A 17,281-nucleotide genomic window follows, 5' to 3' on the forward strand; every position below is an offset into this window, starting at 1 on the left:
TAGTTGAAGAACCATTGTCAAGTTAGAAGAAGCGTTAAAGAAATCGAGAATCAGTGCCAACCGCGTTTTTGTCAGGTTTTATCGTTTCAGTTTAATGTTTCAGTTTCTGATTTACAGTTCGTATTTCCGTTGCATTTAAATAGGTTTATTGTTTAACAGAGAAACAACTGTTAAGTTCTGGCCCGTGCCATTGTTGTGTCAGTCTCTGTATTTTTATCCAGGTTTTCGTTTAGTCATTGCCATGGCAGAAGACGGAAAGGTTTCGATACAGAAGTTGACGGACAGAAGTTTGGTTGGTGGAAGATGCAGATTGAAGCGCTACTTTGTCACAAAGACTTGGATGTAGTTTTTGAGAATGAAAAACCTATAAAGTTGTCAGAAGCAGATTGGAAGAAGTTAGACAAGAAAGTTAGGGCTTGTATTACTTTGTCATTGTCGGAAGATATGGCGTTTAACATCATGAAAGAAACCACAGCCCATGGTATGATGGAGGCACTATCCAACATGTATGAGAATCCTTCGGTAGCGAATAAGGTCTATCTTATCAGAGAGCTAGTGACAACTCGAATGAAAGAGGGTGGGTCAGTTACAACGCACATTAATAATCTTAACTCGAATCTCTCCCGCTTAGTGTTAGTCGGCATTAAGTTTGATGATGAAGTTCAATGTCTTTTGTTGTTATCCTCTTTGCCCGACAGTTGGTCGCAAAAAGTGATCGCGGTTTGTAGTTCGTCTACAAAAATAATTTTGATGGGATTTGGGATTTGATTCTTGGAGAAGATTCAAGACGCAGAAGTTCAGGTGAATCAACAGGTAATATATTAGTCACAGAAGGCAGAGGTAGGGGAAAACAACGAAACAGTGGGAGCATGAAGAGTAGTCAGTCTAGGACTCGTAAAGATATTGAATGTTGGGGTTGTAAAGAGAAGGGACACTTCAGGAATCAGTGTCCGAATGATAAGAATGAAAAGAAAGAAGTCAACACTGCAGAAGAATGCCCAGAGGATGAGTTTTTAGCTCTTAGTGTTGAGGATAACATTGATGCTTGGGTGATGGATTCTGGTGCGTCGTTTCATGCCACTCACTGTAGTGAAACGATGAAGAATCTAAAGTGTGGGGATTTTGGAAAGGTTCGACTAGCGAACGATGATATTTTAGAGGTTACGGGTATGGGAGATGTTGATTTGATAACTTCAGCATGTACTTCTTGGACTTTGAAAGACGTGAAGGCTATTCCAATTTTGAAGAAACGTTTGATTTCAGCTGGGCAGTTGGATGACCAGGGGCACGAGGTTAAGTTCGGGAATCGGTAGTGGAAGGTAGTCAAAGGGAATATCGTGGTTGCTCGTGCCAAGAAAATGGGTTCGTTGTATACGGTCGATATGTCATCGAAAGGAGTGGATCCGGTTTTGGTGAAAGACAAAGTCTGGTTCACAGAATCTCGTGGGCAGAAGAAGGCTCGTTTTGCAAGCAACAAACCCATAGCTAAAGTGAAGATTCAGGATGAACGAGCTAGGAAGGTTAAATCAGTCAGAGGACGTCGTGACAGTGGGAGTACATGTCATTTTTCAGTTACAGTTCTAGGTCGACAGTGGATTAAGAAAACCAGTATTCCAGCTGTAAAAGTCTCTCCGGTGGATTACTTTCTGAATATAGAGAGTGTTTGTTCTCAGGGTATCTAAGGATCCGGTAGTTTGTTTCAGTGGGAGCCGGTAAGGACAGAGAACGGGTCAGGGGCAGTTTAGCCGTGACTGATGTGTTGGAGCTCCGGGGAGCTTCAACGGGCCTTCAGGTTAACTGATAAGAAGGCGGTGGCAACTAGAAGTTAAATGTTTAGATTACAGAAGTACAATCAGGAGTGCAGATGAGAGTACTCAAGGCCTCCGAGTGAGAGATTGTTGGGTTCGTAGGCCTTTTCTTTTGGCCTGGTTTAGTGGCGGATCTAGACTCGAAACCGAGCCGGAGCGCTAAAAAAAAAATTTCCCCATATTTAATACAATGTTAACGAAACAAATATAAAGAACACGACAACAAATAAATTTAAATTAACCGGGTTAACGAACCAACAGTGGCTGATCTAGGTTGGGCTGTAAATATCTCCTCTTCGGATTTTGATAGCCTGAAACCGAGCCATCACATCTTCTTCATTTACTTTATCAAACGTTTCTTTTTCGACCGCACAAACTAAAGCATTGTTCAAATACTCATTACCCATTCGATTGCGCAAATCCGTCTTGATAAGCTTCATTTTAGAGAAACATTTTCAACGGTTGCAGTTGCAACCGGTAAAACCAATGCTAGCTTCAATATCCAATAAACCAAAGGAAAATTTGTGTGTTTTCCGGTTTCCACCATTACACGAGTAAGATCACCCATTCCACCAAGTTTTGCAAATTTATCATCTTCCTTTAAAGTGTAATAAAAGGTCGTAAGATCACCCGGAATACACCCTCTTTCTTCGTTAGTAAAATCATTCGGATACATCTCTGAAAATGCCACTATCTTAGATATGTCAAACTTGGAAAACGAATCACCAGGATTTAAACCCGACATATTTTCTAACAAAGTAGTTGAGACCTCACTAAATCTATTTCCAAGTTCTTGAATTTGCATATCCAAGACCGTATAAATAACTTCAACCTCAAAATGATGTCGATTAGTAATGACATACTTCCGGTTTCTTTGATTACCATAACTTTCCTCCAGATCTAACATCTTAATCTTGTTTTTTTCACAAAAAGATGTAACCTTTCCCAACATCTTATCAAATTCGGTTTGTCTTAGATTATTCAATGCTCGATTTTACCCACTTATCAACTTAGACGCTTCCAACAAATCTTGACTCTTTTTTCGAAGATGTTTTGATAAAACATTTATGAGGCCTAAAATTTCGTCCAGAAAGTGTATATAAAACACAAATTCAAGAGTCTTAAAATATGATAGAATACCTTTCGCATTGTATCTTTGTTGCACATTATCTCCATCTAATTTAATAAATTGAAGCACCTCAACAACTTCCAGGAATAATTTTAACAAACTTGTGATTGTTCTATGATGAGAACCCCGGTCATCCCGTGTCTCTGGCTCGTGCAAGGGAAACCTCTTGATTTAATCATTTTCCTGTTTTAATCTCACCAAGAAGAATTTCATTTTTCACCATTTCACTTTTTAACTCCAACATCATATCTTTTCTTTTTTGTTGTGAAAGGTGGGTTAATGGGTTGGTTGGGTTGGGTTAATGGGTTTTTATGTTGGGCTTTCTCTTTTGATTGAGTTTAAAACATATATTAGTTGGGCTTAAAATCTTAGCCAGAACGTTATTTTTTTCAGCCGTAACGAAACACGAAAATTGACCAGAATTTTTTTTACACTACCCGTAAAAATTTGAGCCGTAGCTCGGCATAAGGTATGTCCACCCCTGGCCCGGTTTATTAGTTGAAGTCCAAAGGGCAGGCGGGTTTAGGGTGGCCAGACCGAAGCCCGGCCCGGTTTGGATTTCTTGTTGGATAAGATGCAAACCCTAGTTCAATCTATATTTAAACAACTCTATGTACTTGTAATTATTTGTCACTCGATAAAAGTGATAGCAAAATCACAGGTAACGGGTAGGAATTGAAATTGAATATATAACGGATAAATCAACGGCTCGTTTCGGATACAGATTCACCACCGAAACAAATAGTCGGGTTGCGATTTTAAATCGAAGATACAGACACACCACTCCGGATAAGAAACCGTGTCTAAGAACACCACTCGATAGCCAAAATCGAGCTAGCATAGACAAAATCAATTTTACTCAAATTCCATTGAGATAAAATTAACCAAGAAAAACTTTTCAACATAAACATCTGCCTTGTTTCCTTTCATCCGAAACATTTACATAGAAATTAAAATAACTACCTCTAAAATATAGGAAACTACCTTGACCGCTAGTCCACTACTACATGACTTGAAAGAAAATATGAAATTAAATAAAAGAGATAACATAATAACAAATGACAAATAAACGTGGTTGCGTGCTAGAAAACCAAGGCTCATGGTTCGGATCATGGTGGCTCTTAAAAGTTTGGGTTCGGGTTCGGGTAAATATGTGATCCAGTTAACTGGCTTAATAAACCGAACTTGGTGTATATCAAAAAGAATATCTAGTTGTCACATGTGAACGTAGGTCAGTTTAGACCGAACCACGTTAAATGCTCGTGCTTGTTTATTGCTTTCGTGTTTGTGTTCGGTTCGTTTGTGTGTTTAATCCTGACAATATGACACATTTTCATTGCTTTTTACCCTAAGTTAGAAAAACCTGTGTTTTAAGATAACCAAAACTCTTTGTATGTTTCTAAAATGAAAAATCCTTCACCTAATATACATTTTACAAACTAATTTTAAAACTAAATGATTTTGCAAGCAATTGACAGATAAGTCATTCAACATGACATGCTAACTTTATAGACAAAGCATATAAAGATGTATATACATAAAGTTTTGATAACCATTTTGACACCAAAATGTCACCCACTCAACACTCATATGCATGGTCCACTTCATCTTTTCCTGACTCTCACCTTTAGCCCATCTTTCATCCTCATCGTCAACGACAACACATGCTCCGGTGGAATCTTCTCCTTTCCGTCCGCCGTCGTCGTCGTCACCACCACCTCAAACGCCTCTATCACACTAGCCGCCACCAACTTCATCTGCGTATACGCCATTTCCTTCCCTAAACACACTCTAGGCCCTCCATGGAACACCGGAAACTTAAACGGGTTTTCCGGCCTATACACCACACTCCCTCCACCCTCCTCTTCCTCCAACCACCGCTCGGGCCGAAACTCATTACAATCCTTCCCCCAAACACTCTCCATCCTCCCCATTGCATATGTATGATATGTAACAAACCAACCCTCCTTAACCACCGTACCGTCCGGCATGACGTCATCTTTCAGGCAAGCCTTTGTGTCCACTGCCACCGGTGGGTACAGCCGTAACCCCTCCGATATCGCTGCATGCAAGTAATGCATCTGCCTGAGCTCATCAAAGCTATACAAATCGTCACGACCCTTACCGGAGCTTCGCCGAATTGTTTTTAATTCGTTTAATATCTTCCGTTCAACTTCAGGATGTAAAGATAATACCCAAAAGAACCATGCAAGAGCCGACGACGTCGTATCACGGCCGGCTAATATAAAACTTATAACAATATCCCGGAGAAACTCCGGTGAGTATTCAGATATGTTCATAAACCGGGATAACAAATCCTCACCGGATTCCTTAAGACTTTCCTTAATCCTTGATTTAATAATATCGTCCGCGAATTTATGAACAGTCAAAATCGATTTTTGCAACTTGAACTCGGAACCGAAATTGAAGAGCTTTTTGATCTTGTATAAACCTGGAAGAATATACATGAATCTCCCGGAACTTAGGGTTGCAGCCTCTTCAAAATCTTTCATGAACTCGCTGCCGGATGTTCCGTCGCCTTCGAGACAACCCGGGTCAAAATTGAATGCTACTTTACATATGTTATCGAAAGAGTATCTTTCAAGGAGGTCTTGAAGATCAATAACCGTGTTTAATGCAGCCGCGGTTTCAAGAATCGGGATGAAGCGAGTTTGCAACTCAACCGCGGCTGTTTCCATCACGAAATTTCGGAGAGACCTGTGTAAAATAATGAAAAATCTGTAAGATGTTATATATTATTATACTATGTTAGAAACCCGTGATAAACACGGGTTATAAAAGTAATTTTACTATATCAATAATATAACAGTGAAAGATGTTGAAAACTCGTTAATTCATAATTTGTTATCATTGGACTAAACAATTGTTACCCTTTTGTAAACATGATTGTGAAATTTCTTGTTGTAAAGTCACTTGTTTATGTAACAATAAACCCTAACTAATTATATTTTCCAACCTGGTGTTGAACTCATAGCTGGCGGTCTTACGCTGCGTCCGCCACGTGTCGCCATCGGAGTTGAAGATGCCGCGGCCAAGGAAGTCTTCAAGGAGAGCGATAAACCTGGTTCCTTTAGGGTAGTTCTCAAAGTTGGTTTTGAGCATGTGCTCGACGTTTGCAGGGTTGGCAGTTATGACGCCGTTAACTTTTCCAGGGCGGTGGAATACGGCGGTGTTTGTTGGACATTGAGAGAGGATTCCGGTGCTCCAATCGAGAAACCGGTGGCGGTTCAGGAAGAATTCCGGTAGGGTTCCGAGGAGTGGATGGTTTTTGAAGCCGTATTCAGTGGTGGATTTGGAGTTTGATTGGAGGAAAGAGTAGATGAAGAGAGATATGAAGAAGATTAAAGCTAGTGTTTGGAGTGAGATGATCTCCATGCTTATGATGGATTGTGAAGAAGCAGCAGTAGGAAGTTGAAGGGGATCCATTCATTTTACTTTTTATATACAACCATATCTATCTACAATTTAGCAACCTAATCTATCTTTTAAAGAATTGTTTTGGATCCAATCCATAGGAATCAATGGAAAAGGCAAAACTCTTATGATACACCAGATCCGACTCGGTTATTGATAGAGTGAATAAATATGTCATTTCTTGATATCTCTCTTCTGATTCAAAATCATGGTGTAATGTGTAACCTCCCCTGTTCCGGTCATGAAATAGATGAAATAAATTAAAAAATGGATTTTTGTTTAAGAATGAAATCTTGTTGGAACTGTCCATATTCGGTTCATCCCTCGAAACCATATCACATCCCGAATCTAATGAAATAGGATGAATTGAGACGGTATTTTGTAAATACGTAATTATCTTGAATAGATTAACCATTAAAGATTCCACTGACCTGTAAAAAGTGGGCATTTCTGGATATACCTCAATGTCCCGGCTATTCACGGAACGTGAGAAGCAGATGATTATTCATATGCTTCCGGAAGAAATCGAAAAATTTATTGGGAATCCTAGAAGATCTGTTCGTTCTTTTTTCTCTGACAGATGGTCAGAACTTCATATGGGTTCGAATCCTAATGAGAGGTCCACTATAGATAAGAAATTGTTGAAGAAACAACAAGATCTTTCTTTTCTCAGGCGATCAGAAAATAAAGAAATTGTTAATCTATTCAAGATAATTACGTATTTACAAAATACTGTCTCAATTCATCCTATTTCAAGATATATCCTTAGATGAATATATAGATACCGACTCTATTACATTGACACAAAACGCTAACTGGAAAAAAAGGATACAACTATATCGTATTATGATAAGTATAGTACTGGGGAACCTGGGACAAAAAATAAATCCAATTGATTTTAGACTTGGTACAACCCAAGGTCATCATTCCCTTTGGTTCGCACAATCAAAATATTATTCTGAGGGTCTGCAAGAAGATCAAAAAATAAGACATTCTATCAAGAATTATGTACAAAAATATATGAAAACGTCTTCTGGCGTCGAGGGAATTGCACGTATAGAGATTCAAAAAAGAATCGACCTAATCCAAATCATAATTTATATGGGATTTCCAAAAATATTAATTGAAAGTCTTACGTGTAACACACGGGTTTTATTAAAAAAAGATATATATATATATATAAACCAATCAAATATTTTTATTATATTAAAACCAATATGAAAAGCATAATAGAAATTTTAATATTGAAAAGCATAAGCCATCAATTAGAAAACTTAATTATAACCTTTCGATTGTCAAACCAATAAATCTAACATAATAATAACAATAATAATAATAAGTTAAAATCTAACCACGTAAACGAACCCAATATCAAAGCATTATCCATAAACCATAAAAAAATTCTTAAATGTCAAAGCAACCAAATAGCCAATCATGAAACACACCAATAAAAAAATCCGCAAATGTATTTACTGGAAAAACATGACCGGCAACCTCAAAAAGAAAAGAAACACAAATATTGTTTAAAAGTGATGACAACACATCTATTTTTCCTTTTTTGGAATCAATAGATTGTTGTTATCTCAAGAATTGTCACACAAAACCTGTTTTTCGTTGGATTAAGTATTTAAATTTGCAACAGGGGGATCATCAACGTCATAGATATCTCTAGGCTTTCTATTTAAATTGGATGGTGGAGAACTCGACGGTTTGTGTCACCATAAATTGGAGTTATGCTATTCTCACCGTTAAATAATATAATTTCATTGAAAATAAATTGATAAGAAAGATGTTATGATGCAGATGATAGATATGAAGATAGTTAAAAGGTTTCAAATATTTACCTTGTTTTTGACCGTGTCTTCCAATTGACAATCTCCGTTAACCAGATTTTGTTCAGAAATCTTTGGCTGCAAAAAAATATTTAAAAAAAAAGTAAAACTATAAATTTAATAAAATAATCGTGTTAATTTTTAAAATAAACTGAATACCATGTCAGTGTTAAAAAAATGTTTCTAAACAGTTCACTATGAATGGATCTTCAGAATGCTTTGCAATATTAAAATTCACCGCCTTTCTCGAAATATTGTATCCTTTACGTCAATTTTTTTTTGAAGGAAAGTGTTAAAGACACTTGGTATATCAAATCCCCACAAAATGAAAAATAAAAAAGTTGATGTTAATAATAATAATAGACATTTGATTATTAATTAAGAAATGTTAATAAGTATATACTTACACCATTGGTTTCCTCCACAAATTTTTCTGTAGTAACATTTAATATTTTAAAAGCATCCCAGTCCCATAATGTTAATGAAATAGTACCGCTAGTGTCTTGAACATGAATATGGATCCTAAATATGTATAAGATAAGTTATAAACTTAATTAAAACAAAACTATAACAAAATATTTATAAATTAAAAAATTGAATAGTATATGAAAAAGTCTTGGAAACCGGAAATAAGTCCATTCCTTTACATCCTTCATTCGCACACTCGTAATGATCGTCAGCGTTAGATGGAGTTTATTTCTTACTCAATGCTTTCGAACATCTCCCGCAACCAAAATAATGCCACTGAGCTGGTGGAATGTACACAATGGTGGCAAGGATAACGGCTGATTTTATCTGTTTAAAAAGTAATATAAATATTTAATTAGTTTATATAAAATGTTTGTGTGTGTGTGTGTCTCTCTCTCTCTCTCTATATATATATATATATATAGGGAAAGGATCAAGAGAGAACTCTTTCTTAGAGAGAGAACTAGAGAACTAATAATACAATATTTTTAATTTAATTTTAAAAAATATTTTTGATTTTTTTTCTTTCATCCTTCTTATATGTTGTTATTCTTCATCACAAAAAAATATAAAAATAAAAAACAATTTAAAAAAAACTCGTTGTAATGCATATATGTAATTGTTTGTATTGTATATGTGCAATAGTGTTACATTATATACAAAAATAAAAAAAATCGATATAGTTTATATGGGTATTAGTGTTGTATTACATATATGCGATAGTGTGTATTGCATACAATTATTAGTGTTGTATTTGCATATATTCAATAGTGTGTATTGTATAATGCAATTGTTGTATTATATGCAATGAAACACTATTGTATATATGCAATAGGCATTAGTGCACATATGCACTACACTGACAAGTGTTGTATTATATGCAATAAAACACTATTGTATATATGCAATAGGCATTAGTGCACACATGCACTACACCGACAAGTTTTTTTTAGTAACCATATCATCTTATTAGAAGGAGTAAAGAAAAAAATCACAATATTTTTTATAAATAGTTAAAAATAATTCTTTGCTAGTTCTCTAGTTCTCTTTTTAAGAGGAGTTCTCTCTAAATTCCACCCATATATATATATATATATATATATATATATATATCTTTGGATAAAAAATGGAAATAATAACAAACATTATCATGCTCTATCTCTGCTATTAAGTTAAATGGTGTTCGTTCTAGAAAATCCCCATTCACCATGCAAATGGACAATGATGAAATTGAACGTTGACTTGACGAAGAAAGCACACCTTCATGTTCAATCCTGCTTAAAAATATTATATAAAATATAGAAATAAGTATATATAGATAGTAATGCAAGAAAAACAACCAATATAAAAAAAAAGTTTGATGATATTACCTTTTTTAAAATATTAATAGCAGGAATGTCTTCATTGATAAAAAAGCTTAGACACATAGTAATTGTTGGAGACCCCAGGTTTATCTAAATATAACAAAATATAAATAATGAATTAAAATTAGAATAAGAGTTATATAAAATTATATATTAGAGAAGCTTACTCCTAAAAAAAGTGAACTTGCCCAACTGCAATGTGAAAACAACATTGTAAGCATCAGGTATATGCGTCAATTTGTTTTGCATAATCACCAAAAAGAGTCAATTGACCGCTTACTGTAAAAGATTTAAATTAAATATCATTAACATAGGAATATATATATATATAGGTATTGGATCATTTCAGAAGTTTTTTTACAGCGAGAAGTGCGAGAAGTGAAGGTGTAACTCCATTAATCCCTAATTTCACTCCCTTTCTTATATGTAGGTGCATATGTATGTGTGTAGGTACGTATGTTTGTATATGTGTATGTGTGTAGGTACATAGGTTTGAATGTGGCTCGGTATATTTATATGTTTGTAGGTTGATTTGAATGTGTAATTAAGACATAAATACAACTAACCTACATATATGTATGTAACATCATATGAAAGAGAATAAAATTAGGGATTAATGCAGTTATACATTTACTTCTCGCACTTCTCACTGTAATATCACTTCTCGCAAGATCCATCCCCTATATATATATATATATAAAGATGAAAATTAAAATATAAATAAAAATGTAATACGGTTACTCACTAATCGTCTTTAACTATTAAAGTTATGTTGACGTCATTAGGACCTCTCTTTCCAAAAGAAGCAATGGCAGTCCAATGAGTAACGCAACCTATAATATCTATATAGAAATAATTTAATAAGCACAAGAATTCGTATGGCAATAAATAAGAATTTGAGTTCACTTTAATTGAACAAATAGTTACTAACCTACTATATGATGTTCACTAAATTTGTTAGCATTCACATCTGCAAAGCTTTCAAAATAGAATGCAAACGACTCTCCAATAAAATCATCGACCAAAACCATTTGAGTAGATAAATTAAAACTTATTTTATGTGAGCGGCCAAGTATCCTTTGGTTGTCCCGAACTTCAAGAAGATTTTTTTTAAGCATGCTAGCCCTTATTTTATTACCCTGCAAAAATCAGAGAAATAGTTATAAACTAGTAAAAACAAATATAATTAATTATAATATAACATAATAAAAAGTGAATAATAAGATGTTTAAAGTACCTTTTCATCAACCAATACCATTTCCATGATCCATAAGTCATGTGGGGGCTTGGGGTCTCTATTTTCCCAAAGCTTAATGATTCTCACTTTAATAGATGGAGAGTCTTTTGAATTGTTAAGTTCACTCAAATAAGTTGGAGAGCATCATGCGTGTAATTGCAGGTCTGACCCGCAAGCGGAAGCAGAACCCATCTACTAGCAAAGATGCGGATGCGGGTAAAGACAGTGCTGAAGTTGCGACTGATGAAGATGAACATCAGGATATGGATGCGGATGCCTCCAAACCTGCTGGAAAGGGCAAATCGAAACTGTACAAACTTGCTTTTCCAAAAAAACGTAAGAGGATGAAATTGGGAGACCGCATCCATCAGCTTGCACCAACTCTTGTTATACCCGGTAACGTTCTTGTTACTTTTATACTTTGATTTGTATTTCTTAATAATACATCTTTTTGAAGAGGTGGAGTATTTTGTAGGTTCTTCGGAAGAACATGTCAAGGATTCCTCTGGTCAAGAAAAGACGATGCCGCCTACAACTCCGTGAAAGACCGTTGAGGACCCCATTACCATAGAGGACACTCCTCCTGGTAAGGGTGTGCTTGATGATGCTTCTAAAGAGCCGCTCATCTCTTCTCCTCCTGATAACCCTCCTCATACTGCGGATCAAGAGGGGCCAAGTGCTGTTGCCAGCGGTCCTAAGGCATCCACTTCACAATACCATGATGATCCGTTAGTGTACTTCCTGCATTGGTCAGTGCGTCGGATTCCATGTTTTCTGATACTGACTCATGTCACGAGTAACTTCAACAAGGAATCCCTCCCGCCGAAAGGGAACGCCAACGAGGGCGTCCTCGCTATGAGCTGGTGAACTCTTATTCTTATTCTCTAGTTAACGTCGTCTCTACATGTCAGGAAATATATCGAGACTGGCTAGCTATGAATGATGCATGGGAGGATTTTGAAGCCAAAGCGGCAAAGGCAAAAAAAGAGGTTGAAGAAGCCAAGAAAGAGGCTGAGGATCACCGCCTAGCTGATAGCATTACTAAACAGCAGTTGTTAGATGCCAATACGGCATTGGAGGCGGAGAAGGCTCGTCGGTCCATTGCTGAGGAAACTAAAACTGTCCTCCAGCAACAAGTGGACGAGCACAACGATCTTGTTTCTTCCTACTTGGAAGAAATAAAAACTTAAGGCCGAAGCATCCGCTAAGGATGAACGTCTTGCCACTCTTGCCTCTAAAAACAGGAAGCAGGCCTTGGAATGTGCTGGGCATAAAATGGATCTTGTTCGAGCCAAGGCGGACAAAAGATGGTTGATGGCGGAAGGAATTCCCAAAGTCAATTATTTTTCTTAATTCCTCTTTTAATGAATTCTATCGTTACTGTTGTCTTACACTCTCTCTCTATATTAGGTTATCGAGCGCATTCATGAAGGTGCTAAACTTTGAAATTGTCTTGCAGCCTTGCTTGTTGCATCATCACAAGCTGGCCGCCAAACAGGGTTTCACGAAGACGTGAAGTTTGTCGAGGAGAAATGCTCACTTGAAGAATTCAAACTCTATGGCCAAGACACTTCCAAGATATATTCTGAAAAGACAGAAGCTTTCGACAATCTTAAATTTCAGATTAAAGAAACTGTGTCAGAGCTTGCCGATCAAGATGATGGCGTTGATCTTTTGAAGGCCTACTTTACCTCTGATCATAAAAAAATAAAGAAGACCAAGAAGATGAAGATGTGGATGGGGATGATGAAGATCCGTCGTTGTAATTAATATATTTTTGTAATCCGCATGTATTCATCTTTCTTGTAATCGTCATAAAACTTCGTAATCCCTTTTGACTGTATACAAGAAGTTGTTCATCCTTCACACTTTGTTTATTGTATAATATAAGTGTTAGATTTGTAGGATTTTCTTAATTGTCAATAAAGGATAACACGAATTTATGTTAAGGACCTGCGGATCCTTTCTAGCGCGCGAACCAGGAGACGTTTGTTACTCAGTAATTGTTGGCAAATTTAGACAAGGTTTTTTAATAAGAAAGGCACGCAGGCCATAATATATTACAAACGATGACATTAAATGTCTTTTTACAAGTCTACTGGGGCGCGCAGGCCAAATAAAAAGTAACTGATACAAACTTAACTCAAATGTAACACTTTTTCAATTGTGCAACATTCCAAGTTCTGGTAATTTCAGTATCATCTAACTTTTCCAACCTGTAAGCGCCCTTGGATAATACTTCCTTTACTTTTCCCAAGTTGGGGCCAACTTGCCCAAAGGGTCTTGACCAGATGCTTCGTTATTTCGGAAGACAAAGTCTCCCGCATCAAAAGTGCATTTCTGAACCCGCGAGTCATAGTACTTTTGTACTTAACGTTTATAGTTATACTCGCGGATCAGTGCTAACTCTCTCATTTCTTCGAGGAGGTCCAGGTTGGTCCGCAACTCTTTGTCATTGTTCATCAATATTCGTGCGGAGGGAACCCCGATTTCAGCCGGGATCATGGCTTCGGTACCGTAGGTTAAACTAAACGGTGTTTCAGAATTACTTGAATTCTTCTGAGTGTGAAAGGTCCAAAGTACATGGGGTAGTTCATCGACCCAGCCTGTTCGTTTAATTCCCAATCTTGCCTTAATCCCTTCTTTGATTGTTCTGTTGGTCCTCTCTACCTGACCATTGGCTTGTGGGTGAGCTACGAAAGTGAAAAATTGAGTGACTTGAAGTTCTTTTAGCCACGCTTGTAGTCCACTATCCTCGAACTGTGTCCCATTATCACTGACCAACTTTTGTGGGAGGCCAAAACGGCAGATAATGAATTCCCACAAAAATTTCTTGATGCTCGATGCAGTGATGGATGCGACCGGTTTGGATTCTACTCATTTGGTAAAATAGTCAATGGCCACGATCAAGAACTTGACTCGTCCCGGGGCTTCTGGGAATGGACCCATGATATCGACCGCCCACTTTTGGAACAACCAGGCAGATGTTACCGGCACCAACTCATTCTTCGGACGCAGCATATTGGGAGCATGACGTTAACAAGAATCATACTTTCTAATCTATTGTACAACATCCATGTGCATCCCCAGCCAGTAGTATCCGACGTTCATGAGTTTTGCTACGAACATTCTTGGGCCCGCGTGGAGACTACAAATACCTTCATGAACTTCCCTTATCAAATAGTTCGCATCCTCGGCGTCCACACATCTCAGAAGTGGTCCGAGGAAGGATCTTCTGTACAGGACACCATCTTGCAATTGGTAGTTAAAGGCCTTGTGTCTTATCTTTCTAGCTGCGGCTATCTCTCCGGTAGAACTCCTGAATACAAGTAAGCCATGATTGGCGTCATCCAGGATTCAACGCCGGTTTGATTACTAAAACTTGGTTCTGTGGAACGGATGGTCGATCAAGAACTTCAATACGAATGTCCTTAGCGAAGTTCTCAAAGTTCGTTGAAGCCAACTTGCTAAGGGCATCCGCCGACTTATATTCGCTTCTTTTTATGTGAATGACTTTGCACGAAGAAAATTGAAGGATCAAGTCCTTTGCTCGTGAAAAGTACGAAGCCATTACATTGTTTTTTGCTTCATAAGTTCCATTGATCTATCTCGCAATCAACATAGAATCCACCCGCACTTCTAAATGCTTTACCCCAAGCTTTCTAGCTATCCGCAGGCCTGCCAAGAAAGCTTCGTATTCTGCCTAGTTATTGGTACTTTTGAAGTCTAGCATTATGGCGTAAGTGAATTCATGGCCTTCGGGATTAACCAGCCTAAGACCTGCACCTGATCCTTCATTGCTAGAGGCCCCATCCGTGATCAGTGACCAAACTGGTCTCATTCCGGAGGGATTGGAGGTTGCTGTTCAACTAAGCATTCCTTCTCTTTGCTTTGCGGGACCTCTGTAACAAAGTCTGCTAATACTTGACCTTTGATCGCAGGTCTAGGTTTATACTCAATTGCATGTTCTCCCAGTTCAATGGCCCATTTTGCCAATCGCCCAGACAATTCTGGTTTGCTGAATACATTTTTGAGCTTATACCCCGTTAGAATATTAATGGGATGGCCTTGAAAATATCTGCAGAAGCGCCTGGCAGAATAGATCAGTGCCAGAACCAGTTTTTCGAGCATTGAATATTTGGTTTCTGGACCTGTCAACGTTCTACTGACATAGTAAATTGGTGTTTGAACATTCTTTTTGTCTGTCAGTAGCACGACTCAAATGGCGATATCAGACGCTGATAAGTAAAGTGTCGGAGGCTCTCCCACATGTGGTGCTGTTAGGGTAGGCAACTCCATCAAACACTTTTTTACCTCCAGAAATGCTTGTTCATCTTCTGCTTTCCACTTGAAGTGCGCTTTCTTGAGGCAGTTTCTCAGAGTTGAGACAAAACGGGTAAGACTTAGCCGCATGATTGGCTAAGAATCTGTTCAGTGCAACCAACCTTCCATTAAGTATCTGTACTTATTTGAGGGAGGAAGGTAAAGGCATGCGGGCTACTGCCTGAATCTTATCCGGTTTGGCTTTGAAACCCGCGCCTGTTACTATTACTCCTAAAAAATTTCCTTCTTCCATTCCGAAGGAGCATTTACTAGGGTTCAGTTTCATGTTGATCTGTCTAAGAGTTTCAAATGTTTCTTCTATATCTCGGAGCATCTGATCTTCCTCGACACTTTTTATCACTAAATCGTCCATATACACTATTTCATCCAATCTTTCCTTTAAAGGCCTCATCCATCAAACGCTGATATGTTGCACCCGCGTTTTTCAATCCAAAGGGCATCATTTTGTAACAGAATGTACCTTGGTCTGTGCGAAACGTTGTCTTGTCCTCATCACCCGTCGCCATGTGGATCTGGTGATAGCCTTTGTAGGCATCTGGGAAACATTTGAACTTGAACGAGTCTACGACATCAACTTTGAGGTCTATTTCAGGTAATGGGTAACAATCCTTTGGGAAAGCTTTGTTTAGATCCTTGAAGTCTATACACATCCGTCATGTCCCGTTACTCTTGGGAACGATGATCGGATTAGCCACCCACGTCTGGTACTGAATTTCACGAATGATTCCAGCGTGTAGAAGATCTTGGACTTGTTCGTTCATAGCTTTAGTTTGTTTAGGACCCATCTTTCGCTTCTTTTGAACAATCGGCGTGAATGCTGGATTCTCCGGCATTTTGTGTTCTACAATTCTCCGCGGGACACCAGTCATGTCCGCGGGTTACCAAGCGAAGATGTCCATGTTCTTTGTTAATAATTGTTTCAAAAATGTCCTTACTATCTCCGAGATAGCAGGTCCGATCTCAACTGTTTGATCCATAAATTTTTTGTTCAATACCTATTTTTCTGGCTCAGTCCTCTGAGTTTGCTTTGGAACTTTGTTGGGTTTTGAACTTTCTGTTGTGAAAAAATGACGACTGATGCGGATGATTGCTACGCCAGTGAGGGTCGGAACTCCTACCGCACCGTGAGCTGTAGATGGATGAGCATTAAAGTCACCTATTGCTTCTCGTCCCAAGATGATATCATGCTTGGACGTCGTCGGCAAGACCAAAAACTCAACATCCTCAGTTCTTGAATGAATTCCATCACTAAGACTGACTAAAAAGGATATTACCCCTCGCGGGTGAATCACTTCACCGCCAAAACCAGACACAGGTGCGTGGATTGGTTTTAGTCTCGCCTTTTCATCTTCATCAAGTTTCTCAAAACATTGCTCATGCATTATGTCTAAGGTGCTTCTAGTATCAAAGAAGACGTACTGTGAACGGTAGTGACCTATGAGGGCGGTGATTATTAATGGTTTTTTGTTGCAAGGTCCTCCCTTAACACGTGGAAAAATTACAGGCTCACTCTTCCACTCATCCTCAATAAATTATCTCCTCTTTCCTCCAACCTTGTGTCTGCCTTGTATCATGTGAACATTAAGGTCTTTCACTTGTTTCTTGGACAGGCCCTGATTATCTCGCGAGGGAGCTTTACCAGTCCCTGGTTTTGCATTTTTGAC

General features: G+C 37.9%; 1 protein-coding gene across 1 annotated transcript; it reads right to left on the reverse strand.

Moving 5' to 3' along the window:
* Nucleotides 1-4,392: 4,392 nt before the first annotated feature.
* On the reverse strand, nt 4,393-6,386 carry LOC143624226 (cytochrome P450 CYP94D108-like). The gene is made up of 2 exons (XM_077094944.1): nt 5,915-6,386; nt 4,393-5,655 (listed from the first exon to the last, which is right to left on the reverse strand). Exons 1-2 carry the CDS (start codon nt 6,382-6,384, stop codon nt 4,542-4,544), a joined length of 1,584 nt encoding a protein of 527 aa, XP_076951059.1. The 5' UTR covers nt 6,385-6,386; the 3' UTR covers nt 4,393-4,541.
* Between the last annotated feature and the right edge of the window lie 10,895 nt (nt 6,387-17,281).

Source organism: Bidens hawaiensis, unplaced genomic scaffold, assembly GCF_021521415.1.
Source record: "Bidens hawaiensis isolate Kalapana, Puna unplaced genomic scaffold, B.hawaiensis_p1.1 tig00003698_1, whole genome shotgun sequence".
Classification (NCBI taxonomy): Eukaryota; Viridiplantae; Streptophyta; class Magnoliopsida; order Asterales; family Asteraceae; genus Bidens; species Bidens hawaiensis.